Source organism: Nomia melanderi, chromosome 10, assembly GCF_051020985.1.
Source record: "Nomia melanderi isolate GNS246 chromosome 10, iyNomMela1, whole genome shotgun sequence".
NCBI lineage: Eukaryota > Metazoa > Arthropoda > Insecta > Hymenoptera > Halictidae > Nomia > Nomia melanderi.
In genome coordinates this window covers 15,529,334-15,551,085 of record NC_135008.1, presented here as the reverse complement: position 1 = coordinate 15,551,085, position 21,752 = coordinate 15,529,334, and the positions used below count along the sequence as shown (strand labels likewise).

The 21,752-nt window shown below is 36.1% G+C and overlaps 1 protein-coding gene across 4 annotated transcripts in view; it reads right to left on the bottom strand.

Annotated features, from left to right (window-relative positions):
• LOC116428714 (zwei Ig domain protein zig-8) overlaps positions 1 to 21,752 on the bottom strand; it is a 755,717-nt gene that overhangs the window by 46,014 nt on the left and 687,951 nt on the right. For all 4 annotated transcript variants that reach the window (XM_031980718.2, XM_031980719.2, XM_076371223.1 and 1 more), the window contains one exon: positions 3,586 to 3,713. In XM_031980718.2, the coding sequence (XP_031836578.1) occupies positions 3,586 to 3,713 (128 nt within the window). The remainder of the gene's footprint in view (positions 1 to 3,585; positions 3,714 to 21,752) is intronic.

Below are 21,752 nucleotides of genomic sequence, written 5' to 3'. Positions count from 1 at the left end.
GGGGAGACCCCGTCGAACTTCGGAGAATTCCTTGCGGCCGGAAAATGTTTCGCGGCCATGGATCGATCAATCCCGTCGACTTTATCATTCAAGAGTTGCAATTTCGTCTCGTTCCCCCGGGAGGATTCAAGCACTTCTCCTTATCGTTCCCAAAGCCCGCGACGACGCGACACACGAAACTTTCTCCGACGTGTTTCATCGAGCTGCATCGACCCCGCTTCTTCCCATCAATCTATGCGTCTTCGCGAAATCAGAACGTCACGTCGGAAAGGATCGCTTCGTGTTTTCCTCGATCCTGATATCGGTGTTGTATGATTTATGGATTTTGTATGGCGAATTTCTTGTCACGGAAGACGGGAAGTTTTGATAGTTTATAGTCCGAAGGAGAAAAGACTTTCCTTGTTCTAAAAGCTAAAAAGTCAGGGAGGCAAGGAGATACTTCTAGTAACGATATTCGGGCCGCTCCGTTCGTTCACGCGTGGTCGTTATTCGGGGGTGGCAATAACAAACAACGGAACCGAGATCGAATGCGATGAAATGAGACGTGACGATAGAAAACAAAATTTTCTATAGTTCCGTATCACTACGTTGCATTCGGTTTCGCTTCCGTCCTTTGTTATTGCCGCACGTCAATAATGATCATGCGCCGAAAGTTGAGACAGCCCACGGTGTGGTCAAATGTCCGTTTTTTGGACAAAATTCAATAACTTAAAAAGTATGAGCGATACAAAAAAATGCTTCAGACAAAAATTGTAAGGTATAGAACTAAACATATGATGGTTATATTTTTTTTTACATTATAGAGATATGATAAAGTTTTTTAAAAGACAATGGACTTTTTGCGTTTGGATTCCAATGTTATATAAATAGAGAAACGGAATTTATTTGCACGAAATTATATGAAATCCCATCATGCTTTGGAGAATATTTTCGATTGTTAAAAATCTGTATAAATGTATTGAATAATGAATGTAAGATAAAAATATAAATACACGGTAAACCCGGAATGTCTGTAGGGCACTATTTGAGCGTGCTGAACAGTGGTTATTATTCATTAATTTTTGAACTAAAAACCATTTGGTATAGCAGGGACTACTTAGCAACAGATTGGTAACCATTAATAGTTAAACCAGGGAATAGTTAAATTTTTGGATTTTGACCATAGGCGGCCGCACTGTGCAACCTGATCATTGTGAGTGGAACAATTTTTATCGTGGAACAATTTTTATCGTGGAACTGCACCAGAATTGTGAACATATCGATGTAATATAAAATACCTATAATGAAAAATACCGAATGATTTTAAGATTGGAATGGAGACGTGAAGAATTAATTTATAAGCTTGGGAAACAAAAAAAATTGTCAGAAAATAAATATTCTAGATGAAGGTGTTCCATTTTAATTTATAACAATTGCGATTAGTTTGACGAAATCTGGCGAGGATTTTATAGATAAGTCAGAAAGACTCTTAGGAGAATTCTAAGGGAATTTTAATTAATCTAAATCTAAATTGCTCTTAGGAGAATATTCAAGGGAATTTTAAGTAAATTATTAATAGTTTGATTGAAATCATTCAACATTCTCTTCGCCCGACTGCAACATTTTTGTATTAAAATTCATGTTTTCCTCTGTTTTATGTTGATTTGTTTTGATTTTAAGCTTGCGTCTCATATGAGCTGGTTGTTACCTCACTGCATTTCAGTCCTTGCAGCATTCCTTATTGAGTTGATCATAATTAAACAGGCTTGGTGAACGTTTAATATGCAACTAATTAGAATATACAGAGAATGGTAGGAATGTATTCATTTAGGACCAGTTACACATTTAAACTTATGGCGCGTACTATTGTCCCGCATATTTGTCTAAATGTCTCTGCAAATTTGGTCAAGTCCCGTTTCAATTAACAGTCAGGCTATACTTCGGCGAATTACCGCAATCCCCGTTGTCTCGTTAACAGTTCCAGAATGTTTAGCGTTCTACACGTTAGTCACGTGCGATGAAATTCATCTTAACGCTCGGTGTATCTGTTCGTTGTATTTGCGCCAGGGAATCTCGGAGCTCTTGGACAGACTTAATGCCTCTAATGGTGTCTCCCATGTGCCATTATCAGTTGTGCCACCGTTGACAATTTACCACTTGCCAGCTTCAACTTTATCAGAATTTATTGGCTCTCCTTTCGCCAACACTCGACGGTGCTACGATATTTTATGGACTTCTTTTATGTTCACGCATACTTAGATACTTCCAGAGAGTACTGTTACCCTTGGAGGGGGCTAATAGCGTGCTTCTGAGGGAAACATTAATTGTGATCAATGATTATGGCCGTGCCGCAAGATTTATAGTTATTATTGTACAGGTTGTACGAAAATGTGGTATACTCGTGATTATGTTTTGCATTAAAAGAGTATATAACCTTAGAAACTTAAAGGAAATGAGTGATTCTGATCATTCATTCACCTCTAGGTGATAAAGATTACAGAGAAAATTAAAGAAAGTAATTGAGAAAGAGTAACAATTTTTGTAAATTCATGTTTTCTTATTACCTAAAATTGTAAAATGATAAAATTTGTTTGACTTCGTATCCAGCAGAATCAAATCAGCTTATATCCGATTTTAACGGGGACTTTCCTTTGGGTTTTCAAAGTTGTAGAGCCCCTTAAACTTTAGAGGATCGGCAAAGTCTCTTTTGAGGTTTATATTCTACGAAATATGTACGTTACATACTATATACAGATATATTTGAAAAAATAGAACCACCATTTTTATGAGAAAATGACGGTCTTCAAAGTTAAGTAAGTGTACTATTTATATTGCTAGACTTGGCAGAGTTGTTAAATAAATTTTATAGCATTATTTTTACAAATTTTACTACATTAATTAATAAAAGAAAAATTAAGAACTATAAAATTAATACAAAAATCAATATATGTAATACATGTGATAAGCGCATGGTGTATTTGAAAAATATTATAGGAAAATTTATTGTACATTTTAACAAATTGTGGTGTGTAGTGTTATTCTTATTAATCGAATCGCGTATTATAGAACACCCTGTACATTGCAATTCCGCTTGGTAAAAAATCGAGAAACCGTTTCAATAAAGTACAGAAATGAATACGAAGAAACAAAATGCTTGCGACGCATCAGGAAGGAACTCGGATCCAAAGTTTTTATTAAACCACGGGTTAATAAAAGTTCCCGATGGATTCTCGATCAAACTGGCAGTCAGAGGAAATAAAATCATCGTGAGTGAGAAATGGATCCGTGTCCCGCATCGAGAATTTCGAAGTAACTTCATTAAATCAGAGAACTGAAATTTCAGTGATAGCCGGATGCATGCCTCGGGATATCGTAGAACGAAGTCTCAAGAACTATGATCATCATCAATTATCCTCGGAAGAGTTGACGCCCGCACAAGTTTTCTCAGTCAGTTAGAACTGTCTCGCGATGTAATCCTGTTCGCACTTGTTTCCGCATCATGAACACCGTACGTTTCACTGGATTCAATTCGATTACGAACCATAGTGGAAAATAAACTCGTTTCAACTCTTTCCTTTTTATTCGTTTAAAATGAAAGATACTTACAGCGTCCTTATGGTTCCAGAAAATATAGTCTGGTGGTTCCGGAGTCTGCCAGACTATGCATGTGAGATTTATAGTGCTTCCTCGATTAATGTACAGATCTGGTGCACCCAGGATCTCCGCTTTTGGTTCTGTAACAAGAAAATTGTAACCATTTTATTAATTACAATTTCCATTGATTCTTTCATCGGTATGTCAATAAATATTCTTGCGAATAGACTACTCGTTTTAAAAACCGAGAATTGTGTAGTTTGCGCCAAACATGGGCATTGTCTACAAAAAATATTTAAAAAATGATTATTTGAATAATAAATTATTTTGAAACAACGATTGAATGGTTGAACCTTTAGATAATGCTCCAAGTTTACATGTATAGGAAACATGATAATATTGGGGTTATTAATCTATATTTATTTATACCGATTTGCTTGTAACTCTTGTATAATGAAACACATGAAACTTTTATATACTGTCTGGGAAAAACTATTGATGATCTTGCAATGAATATATTATCAAAAATATATGCATTGTTATTTTAAATTTAATTAAAATAATCTGAAGAATATTTCATCAAATCCAAAGAGAAACAAGAGCGAATCGAGACCTGATTAAGTGGCTCAAGCCTTATCGTCCCTTTCCGTGATAATAGTCTCCATCGTTGAACAATCGGCCGTCAGTGACGAGTAAGTAGGGGAGAGTAAGGTAAAACGGTACACCAATGTTTTTCTTAGATAAATAGCTCATATCGAGCTTATGGTGCATGACATAGACCTAATAAGTCCTTGACATAGTTCGCGTTTGACCGCACATCTGTGCACAAGTATCATCTACGAAACACATTCGTATTCCATTTTACCCTACTCACCCTTACTTACTGCAAGGAGATCACTTGATGACTAGGCTGAGAAATGTGGGTCTGATTGGTCAATTCTCATCTTTCTTACGATGTTAACTTGCTATTCGTATACGGTTACGCGTAACCAATAAAAACTATAAAATCAAAACTCACAGCGAAAGACTCCTCTTGCACCCTTTACACCTACTAGCTGCAATTGTGGTGGTTATTAGAATTTCTATTTGGTATAAATAAAAATTGCTATCCCAACCACAGTTGCAAATAATAGCCTATGATTCTTGTTCTGTATTAAAGAATAGATCCTTCTTTTTGCATCAATACCAAAAACAACTCTATATAACTTTAGTATTAACCTTACTTTATATCCTTTAGTATAACAGGGGCTACTTAGCAGCACCTGCGATTTTCGTTATATGAATAATTGAATTTTGAGGGTTTGTTGACAAGCGGCCGCAGTGTGCACCGTCCGCTAGACACCAAGTCATCTACCTACACTGCTTACGCCGAAAACTGTCGCGATCCGGTCGGAGTGGCTGGTATTTATAGTCGATTCGGTTCGCCGATCCGTTTTGTGTCCTTCCGCGTAGTCGAGGAGTGACGCGGTTGACTCGGCCCTTGTGAGCGCGGCCCGGCCGAAAGAGCACTTTGAGGCTGCTAGGCTCGTACAGAGTACACCCGCTGTATCGTATGTGTTATCAAAGAGAAAAAGAGATACGGAAAGGGTGTAAGCATGCGACCAGTGGCATCGGGGGGACCAGGAGGGAAAGAGTGAACGGACCGAGAGCCGACGAAAAAAAAGGTGACGGAAAAGAGGTACGGCGGAGAGAGAGAAAGAGTTTTGGTCAGGGTGAACGAATCGTCGTATACACTTGTGTGAAAGGTGCTGCGCGTGTACGTGTGGCGGGTAGGAAGCGGGAGAGAGGTCACTCGGTGCAGATCGATGTGAATATTTTCCGGACGGCCTCCTCTCCGAGGATTGACCGAAATAACCGGGCACCGTACTTTACGGCTTTGTACGGCGGATGATACCAGAAACGACAGTTACGCGCCCCTTCACCCGTCCTACCGGCTCGGTGACCCTTCCCCGTCGTTTCTTTCTTCGCTCTGTTGCCTGCCCCGCCGCTCACTCGCTCGCGGCGCTGCGCATCCGTCGATTTACTTTTGAATAGTTTTCGGCCGTTTGATTTTATTGCCCGTATGGCTCGCGTACGCTCATTGTGCCGCAACATCGAGCTGCTGGAATTGCGCCCCTTCTATTGATAAAGATCCTGTTGCTGCTATCATAAAGCCCTCGGTTACAGCTATTCAGGCACCCTTTGCGGGCCGCGGTGGAGGCTCGCGTCGTATCCTGCGGGTCCACTGGCTGACGTCGATGTGTTGCGTACCTTGTGCTTCTCTGTGTCGGGTTCTGCGGGGGTGAAATATGGATCTCTGTGACATTTGAATTCCGTACTAATGTAGCGAAACTAATTTTACGTGGGTTACGTATCGACGGGGTTTGAACGTTTTATTGGATATTAGCGTATGAGTAGATTGCGGGTTTCTGTGGAGAATCAAACTTTTCTGAAGGAATTTAAGAGAATTGTTAAACGCCATGGCGACATTTTGGAATCTTCCGAAGTTTTGTCTATTTTACATGACGCACAATTATATTTGTCCAAAAATACATCGGAACTGGGTGATGTTTAGTTTATTGTCTGGAAAGGAACCGCCTTTCGAGTTCCCATAATTATTTCATGTTTTCTTATTTACCTGTTTAACAGTTTTTTAATTTTATCTTATCATAACTTCTTCGACACTTCAAATTAAAGTACTTTAAATCATTTAGATAGTATTAATGCCATATTTTATTCTACTTCAACAGACGTCTGTAGCCAAAGTATCATCCAGTCAACAGGTTATAAATCTCTCATGACCCGTGAAACAAGCTCTGCAGTTTTAAATACGTAAAGTGCTTAATTAAGACTGCAACAATATTGCGATTTAACATTTAACCTCATTATACCACATAAATACTTGTTCAACCTCTTTTTCATCCCGCCTGCTACCTGTTCCTCTCGGTCTCCCCTTTTCTTCGGGCTCTTCCCCGTTTTTTCTTCCGCTAGCCTACACGGTTTTTTCCTTCTACGTTTTTTGTTCGGTTTCTTCTCGCTGGGGACGAGTAGTCGGGGTTATAGCAAAAGCCGGGCAATACCGCCTATGTGTCGATCGATATCAGGAATATACGCGAAATGCTTTAACGTGGGTTAACCGCAGATGAAAGCCGGACTGGCTGGACTACCCGGCCGTCCGTACTGAAATCACGTATTGGCTCTTCGATAGGAGGCTCCCAGGCTCGTACCTTCGGAAAGGTGTACCCATCCCCTTCAAATTCTAATTAGTGGCCCGGAGTGCTTTTAGTAGAGCGAACTGTGACGTAGGAAACGGGAAGCTGCATTCATCTGTCCCTTAACTTGTCACAAAGCCGAGCCCTCTGGGAACTTGTTCTAGTAAAATGAATCTTTGATTGATGCTGGGAGTTCAAGGAAAGGGTAGGAAACGAATTATTATTGTTATGAGTAGTATTTGAGTAGCATAAGAGTAGTAGTATCTTTGTGCACTAAGCGGAAATTTAAAAGTGTGAAATTATATAGAATATACGTAAATTTATTTATATAGGAATATATAGAAAAAATATATAAAGTATTTAAAGTGTAACGATTTTTGTAATATCTGTTGGGAAAAACTATTTTATATTGCATAATAATTCTATTTATCTAATTGTTGTGTCGTGACCTAAACAGGTTTAGATATAGTGAATATTTTTTGTATTATTCATTTTATGAGGACGTGAAATAATAAGAATGGATTTATGTTGACAGGGAATGGTTTCTTATTTATTACAGTTATGTGCGTTTTCAATAAGTTATGATTACATTTTTAGAATTAGAACATGTTCATACTCGTAACCAAAGTTACTTACATTTCTACCTAATAATATATTCTAAAACTTGCAGAAAGATACGCAATATAATTATGAAATTAAGATAAAACTATAAAGTCCTTGTATTTATGAATTCAAGGAAAAAGAATGTCGTTATAAATATTATTCTTTTCGTTATTGTCTTTATTGTTACATTTATTATTACATTCTTTAAGGGATTACATAATAGTGCGTAAATGTGCAAAAAGTGCTTTTAATGTCTGTGTAAAATTTAAAGTTCATAAATGTTGATTTGTATTTATATATAATACTATTTTCACTGCTATATTCATCACATACGTTAATAAATAAGTAAATTTCTTTCAAAAACAATTATTTAATTAACACTAACCGTACCGGTACTTTTCCTGCCGTAACCAATCAAACAACTGGCCATAAAGTAAAGATAAACAAACTAGATGATAAATGTTTTGTAGTGAAAACAGTGTAGTGGTTCGGACCCTTTTCAAAATGCCGCGGAAGAACGCCTCGTGCGTTTTATTTTCAGTCGTTGTAATTCACTTTATGTGAACGTTCGAGGCGTCGAGGTTCTTTACGTGTACCGTGTAACCGTTTAAATATATTTACATTTATTCTGTTAACTTTGCGTTTAATTAATCGCCTACTACAACAGAAACAAAAAGAAAGGCAAAAATTGAAAAACTGAGTAACCGGACAATGTAGGAATTGATTTTAAAATTACATATACGAAGAAACCTAGAATTTTAAATTCGTTCATTTGACCGGTTCCCAGTACGGTTGGTGTCAAATAAATAAATTTATAGAGGTAAATTGAATTTGAAGGGATTCAATGTAGGTACATGTAAGTGACGAAAATTTTTGGTTACATACTGAAATTGACCTTTACGTTAAAGTATTATATAACATAAGTGTGACAAATTACGTTAAAAGTTATAGGCATATGTATAAGACTGGCAGTCAACATACTAATTTTCAGAAGAGAGTATTTCGTTACCGTTATATAATACTGAGGACTTCCGTAACACAAATTTTGGCCAAAGCAAATATCTTTTGTCTGCGCTTTATTGATACAAATCTAGGCAAGGCATTAATCTCTACGTGACATTGAATAATCTGGTATAATACAACGGGGTGGCAGCCAATATTGGCATAAGCGAAATATGGGCTTGTTCCTTTCGAAGGGGTTCATGATTACAAGGCATTTCGGAAATGGTTTTGACTTGCTACACAAATTTTCAATGCGTTCACAGCGATATATCATATAGCCTGAGCGTACGTCTATAAGGCTGCTCATTAAAATTTGGTGTACTTCTGTTATCTACTTCTCTAATTTAAAATTCATATCCGTTTATTCAATATTCATATTATAAGATCATAACTTCTTTTACAGAATTCTTTGATAATTATATTATAAAATGTTATATTTTTTCAGACAAACAAATTTCATATTTTTCGGTTTTATTATGTTATGTTTTCTTTATTATTAACCGTGACGCTTTAGAAATTTATAACAACAGTGTTCATTCATTATATACAATTATATAAAGGTTTACCTTTAGACTTCAGTATGTGGCATATACGATCTTATATTGTGCTTTTTACAGTCTTGATGAAACATTTGAAATCTTCGTGAATGTTATAAATGCATAGAATATGTAATACACTCACCAGAAGTGTAAAAAATGTTCGTATTAAATGAAAAACAATTTGAGGAAAGTAATTTCAGAATTACAGTTAGATATTATAATAAATAGTAAACTATTTTTTTTATGTTTACATATTAAAATTTGATCCTTTTCAAATAGATCTGATCCTTTTCAAATAGTTTTATAAAGGATGCAAGTAATCTTTGTATCATCTACATATAAATTATTTCGATGAATTCCATAAATATTTCTGTAAACATTATTTATCTTCTAAAAACTGAGTAATAAATAAAATTATATAAATATTTTATCGCAATCGCTGTATTTGAAAACAACAAATACACCCTCAAACGAAGATTTATTTCGAAAAATTATAAAAAAGTAAGATCCTGTGCAGCTAATATTTAACAGAATAGTTATTTGCAGATTAGTTTCATGAAAGAAGAAACGAGAGTCAAACGATTGGAAAATTCCGGCGACCGTTGCTCGATCAATCTGTTAACGATGTTGTATCGTCAGGGCTCAGTGTTTCGTGCAGTACTTTTGTACTTACCGGTGCCATTCGTTACCGAGTCCACAAAGCATAATACGCTTTTCGTTATTGACACTCGATCTGAATAAAGCACCGTTCACAAGTGGCAATGGCTGTGCCATCGTTCCACGCATTACTGGCCACCATGCGGAAAAGTCTGGACACGGGTATCAAGCGCGAGGGATGGAGACAGGGGACAGGGTGGAAGAGAGGGAATTGTACCGATTGACGATTGTTCCACGGACTAGACGGTAAATTGCATTAGACGGCGGGGTTCTGTGAGGAGTGGGTACCTGCACGCCCGTCCCGAATACGGCTATTCGGTGGAAATAGAGGGTGATTTCGAACGAAATAGAAACCGGAGTCATACAGCTGGAAAGAAAACAACACCGAGAAACGCAATGCCCGATGGCGAATATTGGAACCAATCGCGAACAAAGTAGATTCCACTGCCGATTCTCGAGTGTTCCTGGTACAATATCTTTTTAGCAACGGCTGATTAATAAACTTGAGGACAGCTGAAATAACAATGACTTGAAATTGTTTTTAGGACAGAGAGAAGAATTTGTATATTGATTTAGTTTTTCTTGTAATATTACTGTCTATAATAAAATCCTAGGAATATTATAGGGGAGTACAATAAATATAGAATAATCTTGAGTGAGATCGCTCGTGCAATTATAATGACCCAGTCTCATTAAAATTGTCAAATATTTTCAATTTTCTTAAGTGGTATACTGAATCTTGTACAGAAATCTATGTAACTATTCCTCTTATATACGTATATTTTTCTTTCATAAATATATTTTATCTTTTCTTAGATATCAATAACACTTATGCTGTAACAGTTCTTTTTAAACAACTGGGCCATTTCTTCTCTTCTCAAAAATAGCTTGTCTAAATACAAATTGAATTTGGTGTTTATTCTTTGTTTGTTTATGGTTGATAATCTTCGGAGCTTTGAGATTTGGGACGTCAAAAGTGTAAAAGATTCAGCTTTACTTTAGACTGTTTTAATCACTAGTACACATTTAGTTGGTTTTGACCTTGTCATGCCACGTCGCACATATTTTGATCCTTTTTAACTATTATTACAAGATTTTTGGAAATCTAAATAATGTTATGGATCATCCGATGGTCTTTCTTACAAGTCTATGTTTTTTACGATGAGTAAATAGCTTTGATGATCACTCAGTAGATCCAAAATATCAGAAATCTTAATATCCAAAGGTTTTGAAGATTTCATGATGGTATTAAGGTCAGCTTTGAAAGTTTCTCAATAGCGTTTCCAGAGTCTTTCGAATTTTCCGAGTTAACTGATGGTCTTCCGAAGATCCATCATATGTCGTTGACTTCCTTAAGAATACTAGTTCCTATCTAATTAAGATACACTGTGCAATAATGAAGAAAACAATACTAATAATTATGTTGTTATTTAGCAATTTTCAGAAATTTTTGTAATGGAAAAGATATTAATTAAGATATTAATTAAAAATAAGTTGCTACATTGTTCATTTAATTAATCATTCACAAATTTTACTAACGATGCAATTAATTATATTTGTTACGTCGCGTAACATTTGCCGGCGACAGAAAACCACCATTGGGGGCACCGTTATATTCCACAAGGTTAAACGGGCGCTAGACTCTTGGTCAAAATATTTCTAGCTTTTTACACTCGGCTGCTAGGATCTAATCCAATAATCACGAAGCGAGAAGGCACAGTCTATTAAAGATTTTCTAAATTCCTGCCCTTCCTGCACCGGCAGGAAGTAATTCATTGTTCGCTATAACGACTTTTCCTTTATAACTTACAGTAGAATAGGCTGTAGCTTCTCGTAAATTCATTTAACACGTGCCGAAAGTTTTAGTCATTGTGTGGCTCCTCTTTTACCTGACGGCTACTGATCGCCAAGGACACGATCACTCACACGGACAAGTCTAGCATTCGGACACATAATATCCAGCCAATCAGAGGGCTCTTTTCGTTGGACCAAGTCAATGGACACGCGCCTTGCTGCCAACTTGCCTGACTCTCCGCCATCTTGAACTACGCGCGTTTCACTCTGAAGGAGGAGATTCCTCCACCACTGGATTGTGGGGGTGTCTGTATGGTGTCCTACTTCTTCAGGGTGAAAACTAATAAAAAAACCGAAAACTAAAGACGCGAAGAGAAGACGCTATTCGGAAAACCCAAAGAATCAGTTAATGCAAAAACCTCGAAAAGAAATGTTAAACTCTCTAACCGGAATCACTCGCGGACCTTGACAAAGTTTAATTTTGCCGTTAATTTTCTCGGCCTAATCGCGCTGCTCTTCGCGGGCCTTATTCGTCATCGTCAACACTTTAAACGGTCATGAGGAAAGTTCAAGTTTGAATTAAAACAATATTAATTAAGTTATGTTCATGTTACTACATCATTGTTTTTCCATTTCAGTTGTTCAATTCCATTAAAACTATTATTATCATTTTAATATATTGTCCAAATTATTAACGTAAGTTTTATTCAATGATACTTCATCATTAATTGAATTGCTAAATTCCTACATTATTTCGAGCAAATATTTGATTATATCTTTCCATAACACGTAAAATTTTGAATTGCATCTGTTAACCCATATATCCAATTTCTCAGATAACAGAATGGTTCCTACATATTTAAATAATTTTATAGGTAGTTAAAAAAGAACTTTCAAAAAGCCGTTGTAAATTAGATTCATCAAACATAAACCGACAAAGTGTAGTAGCAGTCAGAAAGTCAAAGTAAGTAGGGAAACTAAACCATTCTTCCCATGAATGACAAAGGAACTTAGAGAACCCTACTTCCATTGTAAGCATTGATGATTATTTAATCATATTTAATACATCTCACAATGTACGTAAAGAAAGTAGCCTAAAATTTCTCAAACAACTGAAGATATAGTATATCTGAGAACAGAAGCAAAATGAACTCCATCTATCGTTCGAAATCATTTTAAAATATTCCGTCCGAGGAGAGGCCGTGAGGAAACATTCGCTACTGGTCGGTTTGAATAAAATTTATTGGTCGAAGTATATCCCGGTCATGATGAAGAATCTTATCGCCGGCTATACGTCGCGAAATCTCTATCCGGTTCGACGAAACTGGGTCAGTGATCGCGAGACTCCCCTGATTCCTTGGTCGCGTAAAGACGGTCGGCATCCGTGAGACGTTCGCGGGGCAAAAACATCGAATGGAAATTGCTGTTCTTCTTTCGTCGCTTCCGACACCGTGCCGGCTCGGCTGGCGTTCGTGGAACCGGCGAATCAGTTCGCGTACACACCGACGAGTTTCCCGTCGAGGGATCGTAAACGTTCCGTCTTCCGCGTGCGTTCGCCCGCTCGTGGTACGTGAGTGCTCCAGCGCCGAAAAGAAACGACTACTTGTCACTCGGTTGGCCCCACCGCGAACGGAATGCAAACCGCACCCGGGTCTCCCTTTTTCTCTTTCTGTTTGCCCCCATGGTGAAATCTCGACAAAGTGGGCAGCCGGGGACTTTCGCAACTTTTTCACGATCCCTGCCGAATTACACTGTTTTCTCGCTTGTGCCGAAACGCTTCGATGCGGTTTTTCTGTGGTATGTCTTGCCTTACGATTTATTTCGATTTGTAAGAAACTATTGTAATATAATTATTATTAAGGAAATTCAAGTATTACAGATTTAATTAAATGTATATATGGGAGTCAAACAATTCTTTTGCTTACGATACAAAAATTTCGCGCGGAGTACGTGTACAACTTTTTTCTTTGATTTCTTCGGAATTTGGATTACCATTAGAATTATCATTACCTTGCCAAATAAACTTTCTTTCGCGTTCATTTCTATTCAAATTAGTAAATAGCAATATATAATTTCCATTTCTTTACACTTCCATACGTTCATATGAACCAATAATAGAAAACAATTCATTTATCACTTTCTGACCATCTTCTCACCATTTTCTCGTTTTACAAATATGTCCAAATGTCTGTGTGCACCATCGTATCTCAATGCACTATAACAATTAGTGTAATAGTACAATATCAATACGCATAAAACGATCATTTAACAAATTCACGTTTGAATTCACCGATCAACATGCAAAAACATAAAACTATCAAAAAGCAGCGTTATGAGGAAGAAGAAATTTCCCAGCGTTTCATACTTTGCCAAGTATACAACAGTTACCTCAACGCTTGTATTAGTTTTACTTTGTCCGTGGAATTGTTATGCGTTTCTCTCGTTTCTCCTGTCTCGTCCTTACCGCGTTTAGTTTACTGTCAAACCGTATATACCGGTTTCACGGTGGAACTTGGAATTTCATTCGGCGGAAAGTATCCTGAAGTCAAAGACGTTTGACTCTGGCAAATATTATGATCGCAAACCATGCAAACTTTTCGGCTCGTCTCGGCTAAGATCTCTTAAACGAAGAATATCGTCCGGGTAGAAGCAGGTTTCTGCTCGGCACGCCGGTTTTCGCGTGAACGGAATATGAGAATTGAAACGAGTATCGTCTCTTTTCGCCTGATGATCGAAAAGCCCGGCCAAAGAACTTTCGCGCGAGCTTTTCTTCAGCAACTTTGGCTGTTTCAGCGTGTCATTCACGCTGCGGCTACTTTCTCAACCAGTCATCGCTAACAACCAAATTCGCTGCAATCGAAACGAGTTTCTTTCTATTCCTCTGTTCTGTTTTTTTTGTTATGTTCTGTGGCAAGATCGTCGACAGAGATTTAACTCCACGATGCTGGGTCGGGATTAACCGCTGGCGAGTATTAATTTTGCAACTGATTGCAAGTCGATACTCCGGCAAATGCAAATTAATTCTGGAAAGTTTGGCCGCGCTTATTTACCGTTCTACTTCTTTTATGTTTGAGATGCTGGCGTTTTCACCGTGTCACACGAATTGTTTTATTTAGTCTACGCAACTGGGTCGCAAAGTTTCTTTCGAGATTATGTGAATTGCTCCTTCAACTGTAAAATTGTGATTTCGTACGGAAAGTGTGTGTATAGGGGAATAGCATTTAATACGAAACGCCACGATATTTCGGAAAATAAATAGCTTGATGTGTCAGTTACCAGAGGAAACACTTCATTAGTAATAGAGAACAATCATATTAATAGTTGGACATTAATTAGGAATTTGTCATTGAATGCTAAGCATAATTGTGTTTGATAAATAGTATGTTAAATGTTCTGGAAGACGATTTAATTGGTCAAATTTCTTAACCGTTTGAGACCTAAGCGGCGTGAACACGCTTCTCCATTACATTGCTTAAAAGTGCGTCTATCGGTTCGTAGAATCAGATGAAGCTTGTTTATTTGTTTTCCTTCTAATTATTTATTCTTATTTTTGTTATTACACGCTTAGAACTGGAAAAATGTAATGATCGTGCTATTTAAAATTTGTTTTTGTAAAAATAGAAAAGCGTCATTCCGTTTCTGAATTGAAACGAAAGAAGTGCGATCGCGCCACTTGGTATTTTTCAAGCGGACTTTCGCTAAAATTTATGGGACTCAAACGGTTAATATAGATTGTTTGTATAGTTATTATTTTTCTATCGAAATACGCGGGTTCCTAATATGCAATACGTCCCATATTGGGTGCATATTTTTTTTGAGTGTTACATATTATTATTTTATATTTTCATTTTATGGTGGCAATTACAAAAATGATAATAATAGAAAAAAAATATGTCCAATGCATTGTGTTCACGAAGAACGTATTGGTCCTGATGTGTTATTCATACACATACATCCAATGTATAGAAACAATAACTAACATAATATAAGTTCTAAAAAGTGGAAAATTCGTTAATTTTCTATTTTAATTCCATTAATATTAATTTATCGAAATAAAAGAAGTTTTGTTTATAAATTACCTAAATGTTCCATATTAGTAGCCGGTTTTTAGATCGCGATTTTCTACTTTATTTATATTTTTTACCGTAGTTTGAAGGAATTAAAATTTTTCCAATGTTATTGATCAGTGTACAAATGTTTAATAATTTATTGGAGTTTTGATGCAGGTTTCATTGACAAAAATGCGTTTCTCTCGCTTTAGCAGACTTTTCAAATCAGGTGTTCTGTATTGGCTGTTATTGCCCCACATACGATAGTAAAATCGATTACTGTGTTTACGTTATTTACGTTTTTCAAAAAAAGTGCATTAAAATTCGGATAAAACGCCTAAAGATCGTTAGGGAAAATGAAATATTCTGGTACAGTTTGCAGAAATTTTGTTGATCGTTTATAGAAATCGAAATTGTTGGTAGTAACTTGAATCAAGAATACGCATTCTTATTTTTGACTGGTACTATATTTAGGAATCTGTTCAAACGTGGATTTTTTATTGTCCGAGGATTTGAAGTTTGTTAACCCGTTGCTCTATGATTCCTTTCGCTTGTTCTATGGTGTTTGATAAAATTACTTTATCGTTAATCTTTCAGTAGAAAGACAAAAGAATTTGATTATTACTCTGTGTATATGTTTATTCTAAGGGTAAAAGATTGTTAACAGAGAAGTACTGTTTAATTTATATGAAAAATAAAGAAATAACATTTAGATTCGTTGAATTTGGTTGAAAATTTTCATCACGAGTCTGACTCGATATTATAGGAGAATGGACTAATAATTGATTTTTGCGTATTTAGGAAAAAGAAGCTTCGGATAATACAGTAGAAAAAGAAAATTTCATGATTAATTGATTTAACATTCCATGGACGAAAAACAGAAGGAGGTGAATGAGCATGCGAGAGGCACACATCCATTTTTGCGCTTATTATTTAGAAACGCCCACAAGTGATTTAGAACTCAATACCACGGTTATAAATTATGAAGTTTGTGAAGGTAATGTAACTACAACCTGACGAATAGTAGAATTGATAAGGTTTACTAACAATGATTAAAGTTCTCAACAGCGTTGCTATTGATACTTATGTTAATATTGTAGTATCCAGAACTTTCGTGTATTTCAGCGTAGTTTAGGATATTTTCAAAAAGAATGAATGTGAGAATAAGTGTGAGCGAAAGCACAGGAAAAGGGCAATAAAACAAAAAAGTTGTAATAGCCGAAGGAAACTGGCCCGTATGATGTTGCAGGTCCAAGATTATCAATTTAGCTTTGAAGGAGTGTGTTCGAGAGTTTGTTAACACAACTAACCGAATGAGAAGATTTCACACTTTTCACTTAGCAACGCATTGCCTTTCATTTTGTTCATTCCTGCTTTGGTTACTTAGTAAATCTCGCAGCAACAGCAAATCGGTTACTATTCCTATATTACTTGTATTACATATTTTTGTTATAACCTTTTAATAAATGTAATTTACCTAGCGCCGATCGTGTCAATCTGTCCCAAATACCGACGGTACACCCGGTTATCTTGCAGTTTCTCTTTAAGCGTCGCCAAGTGTCCCGTTTGCGTCTAAAATCGTCGACAGTAAACCTCGAGGACCGTAACCGCGTTTACTGTCACTTCGGCCAACGAGCAACCGCTGAACTATGGAGGATCGTCGTTTCATCGAGTAGTGCGATAGATCCTCGCGGCAATAGGACGGCAAATGGACTCGTCGCGCGAGTTCCTTCAGTTTTTATCAGCTAGTCTTCGCCGGTTTATTCGCGTTATCCAGCCAGCCGGGCGTTCATATCTCATCCAACTTCTTATTACTTCCCTCCCTGGGGAATTTATCGCGTTCCTAACTAGCGTAGCCGGAGCCGATTTCCGGTTCGATTCCCGAACACACGCAAACAAGCCGGAAATCCCGGCTACCGGAACTTTGATCTCGATATTAACTTTATCCGTCACCGGACTCTTCTTCCATATCGTAAAAACGTTCTCCCGGCTTGAGAAAATATTTGCTCGCGCCTCTCGACGACTGCCGGGGGAAACGTCTCTGCGCCAACCGCTCGGAGACTCAGTTCTCCGTGAAATCTACGGTTCGTAAGAGAGTTGTCGGCTAAAAAATCTGATTTGAATCTCTCATTGCGAGGCGGAATTTTGTTCTCCCTCAATTAATTACTTCTGTTAAGGTAGAATTATGTGGAGATTAAGGGCCCTCCTGAGGGTAGTATTAGGTCGTGTGAAATGTCGGATTTTCCTTACTTATAAATGTTTGTACTCCTGTTGTTGTTATTCCTTTGTTTTTCATATAATCTCCAAAATGATTATTCACATTGTCGATTATCAGAATAACTTTTTGTGGAAAGTGTTTACGAATTATGCATAACTACTTCTTGTATCATTTTTTTAAAACATGGATACCTATGACATTCATGTAGTTTTCTTATATGAATTCGAACTTGGAAATAAAGCTGCGAAAACTGCTAAAAATATAAACGAACTATTTGCGGACAATACTGTGTACGAAAGAACAGTGCAGCGTTGATTTGCAAGATTTTTCTTTGCAAAATGAACCGCGTGGTAAACTCGAAACAGTAGTTTATAACAATGTTTTTAGAATTTATTAATTCTAAACATTCAGAGTTGTTCAAAATAGGAATGTATTCATTGAAAACGCATTGGCTGAACTGTATCGAATCGAATAAATCATGTTTTGATTGAATAAACGTCTTTTAGAACATCAGATGAGGTTTCCTTTTTTCCGCAAAATCTGACATTTCATATTATACGACCTAGTAGATTGTTTAGGGCGTTAAAAGGTTAATGGATATGAAATGTGAGATGATTAAGTATGCTGTTACAGGGTTAATGAGTCATCAGTGTATTTCGTTTATGATCTTGATCGTATTAGTTAAAACGAATAAAAATTGTTGGATGCACACTAACAATACCTGAGGCTAATATTGTTTCAATAACAGTTTTTGTAGATACAATATTTTATTCAGTGTTGCATCATTTCTTTGAAAGATTAAAATAAATATAAAATTACCTGTGAGTGTTAGTTATTCAAAAGAAAAAAGGATACTTCTTTATTAACCGCTTGTCCTATGACTTCTTTCGCAACTGTGTTCAATAAATCTACTTTATGGTTAATAATTTATTAGAAAAAGAATAGAATTTGATATGTCTACGTTTGTTCTAAACATTAATGATTGATAACAGAGAAGTAATATTTAATTTGTACTCAAAAAAGTAAATACAATCTAGATTTGTCGAACTGAGTTTAACACCAGAACTATCGAACATTTAATACGATTAATATGTAATCCCCATCAAAATTGTAACAATAGATTATTTTCAGTTTCTTCGGATATTCAGTGTAATATTCAAATGAAACTGCTTATTTTTAAAATCATTTCAACTATTCGATGCTTTTAACAATAATTACAGAACGAAAAAATCGAAACCAGTCATTTTGACTGATACGATAGTTCTAGTGTTAAAACTCTCATCGTGAATTCAACACGATATTATAGGACAATGGGTTAAAAACACAATTCTGTTCATGGAATTAATATCGTAAAAAATCGCACAATTTACTATTGTAGAGAACAGATATTTTATTAGTGAAATTCCAGTCAGCCGACGACATTTTCTTTCGTTCGTAGCGTTCCTCATCGTCCGTTTTACCTCAGGTTGCTTTCCCATCCAATCAAAGTTTATTTTAAATGCCTCGCAAGCAATCAAGATCTCGTTCCTGGCGCAAGCACCAATAAATGTTCGTTCGATTCTATCAGAGTATTGCACACTCTATTTAACCGGGGCTATAGGTTATCAGAAAATTCACTTATACGAGGAGTCCCGCCGGTTTCCGATAATCGACGTGTCCTCATGTACTTACAATTCTCCGCGGGCGTATTCGCGAAAGAGGAGCAGAATCTTTTCTGATACTTTGTGCAGGTCTAGAGATACGATTCCACGTTTCGGAAAACGATTTGCCTTTCGCTGCTGAGGTTCAGAGATACTCGGAAGACGCCGTTACACACCAAAGTTGAGAAAAATATACATAATGTATGTAATGTATGTAATCTGATTATATATTAACTTCTTGTACTCAAAGGTTTTGGATATTCATACTAGGTTGACTTAAAAGTTTTGTTGGTTTACTTCACAGTGTGGCGTTTATATTATAATGTATTAATAAATATTGCGAATAGGGACGCTAATAAGACAATACAAAGCTTTCGACTAAAATGTACAGCGCATAGTTTAATGAAGTTTTATTTGGAGCGGACTTTAATTTAACTTCTAATATTATATCTAATCTAATATTATAAACTATTCGGAGCAATCTCAGTGGAAAGATCATATTTTGTATACAGATAAAAATACACATGTGAGATAATTACGATCTCTTTTTGTTTAACACATTCTCAAAACCTGAGAACTTCTGTACATTTGTAAACTCCAAATGATGCGAGTAGTTTTTGTACTTCAAAAGTGGATTGTATGTTTACAGACTTTTGGAGTTTTGACTTTCTAGAATGAGCAAACGAATGCCAAAGTAAAAATTTCTATTTTCAAAAGGACGAAAAAGGATTTGCTTGAATTTTGTATATTTAACAACCCATAAATTACTGTCTAACGATTTAATTATTATTTTTATTTTTCAAACTGGAAGAAATACCTATGTTACACCAGCTGTCTGTCTAGTTGCTACAACGAGCAGCTGTTTTTCCGTCGTCCTCTAAAACTGATAAAATACACTTGACTCTCGATTTACACGAAAATCCGTTTCACGTGGATTCATTTTACGCGAATTGAAAAATTAAAAAATAAATGGTATAAGTTTTAAAGACACATTTGTTTCATACAACCAAACAAAAGAAATAATCATAATGACATTTTAAAAAACTTAGTGTTACTAAATTCAGATCGCGTAAATTATTCTCGCACATAAAACCTATCGCATAAATAGTGTTCTAATTTACTACGTGAAAAAGAGACTCGCATAAAAAAAGTCCGCATAAATCGATGGTCAGGTCTATAACATAGTCCCTTCTTCCAAACACCCATTCGATTATCGATTGGGTCTCACCGTAATCACCTTAATTTGAAAATTATAAAATATAGTTTGCAATCAAGTCAATATTTGAAGCATCGCCGGTAATATGTAATCAGATTACATTTTGCTCGACTATATACGACCGACAGTTTCACGTTTGAACGGCCAGAATTTTCGGCGCAGGTAGGCGTATCCTAGACGCTCCGCGAAGCGCGAACGACCGCGATGAAACGAAATTATATGCTCGCGCCAATATTCTCGAGTGAGGCCTCGTGGAACCAGCCAGTGAAAAACTCAGCTGGAACTGGTATTTTCGTTCCCGCTTTTTACAGTGGCGTTTTGAACAGTATAAACCGGAATTTTAAAAGGTGGTATGCATGAAATAGATTAATATTTAATTGAATAACAGGAGGTGATTATTAATTGTAAATGATCAAATTATAATGAATTTAAAATTAGACTATAAAAATTGTAACAATAGATTATTTTCAGCTTCTTTGGATATTCGTTACAGTATTCAAGTGAAGCTATTTATTTTCAAAATCATTTTGGAATATTCAATGATTTATGCTACATATCAATAATTGCGGAACAGGGAAACCGAAACCAATTATTTGTTAAGTGACTTTTATTTTATATAGGCGTATGGCATGTTGTTTACTTTGTCGATGAATATTATCGTATTTATCGTTAAGGTATGCTATTATTATTATTATTATTATTAAGTAAGTTACACAAATGTTACACGCATTCACATTTTATGTTACCATATTGGAAATTGCTGTTAAAGAAGTTTTAAAAGAACATCAAAAAATATGGCACCGCCATTAAACAATTTTAAACTTCAATTAGAGATACTTCAGAAGACGGGTTGTGTCCGTAATAAAACAGCAGATTACCCGGGTCATACTGTGACATTTTCCAGCCTTCGTGAAAGTTCTGAGAAATTAGTTCACCTTTAAGACAATGGTGGCACTCTAGTGTTTTCTCCCCAAGGAAGGCGTACTTAGGGCGCATTAGAAAAAACGGATGAGACAGTGTCTAGATTTTGAAATTTTTAGACGAGAATATTCTTAGAGTCAGATTAGGTTTGTGTTATTTTCTTTATTTTATTTAATTTTATTTTGTAACAGTTTTGGTACTTATGATTGTATTAGACAGAAAAAATGGATGAGGCTAAAATAAAGCCAGACATAAGGCAACCTTTTACTTAAATTTTGGTTTAATACAGCTCCCATTATGTTGTCTAATTTTCAGAAAAAAACGCTGTTTAAAACTGTTATATTGTATC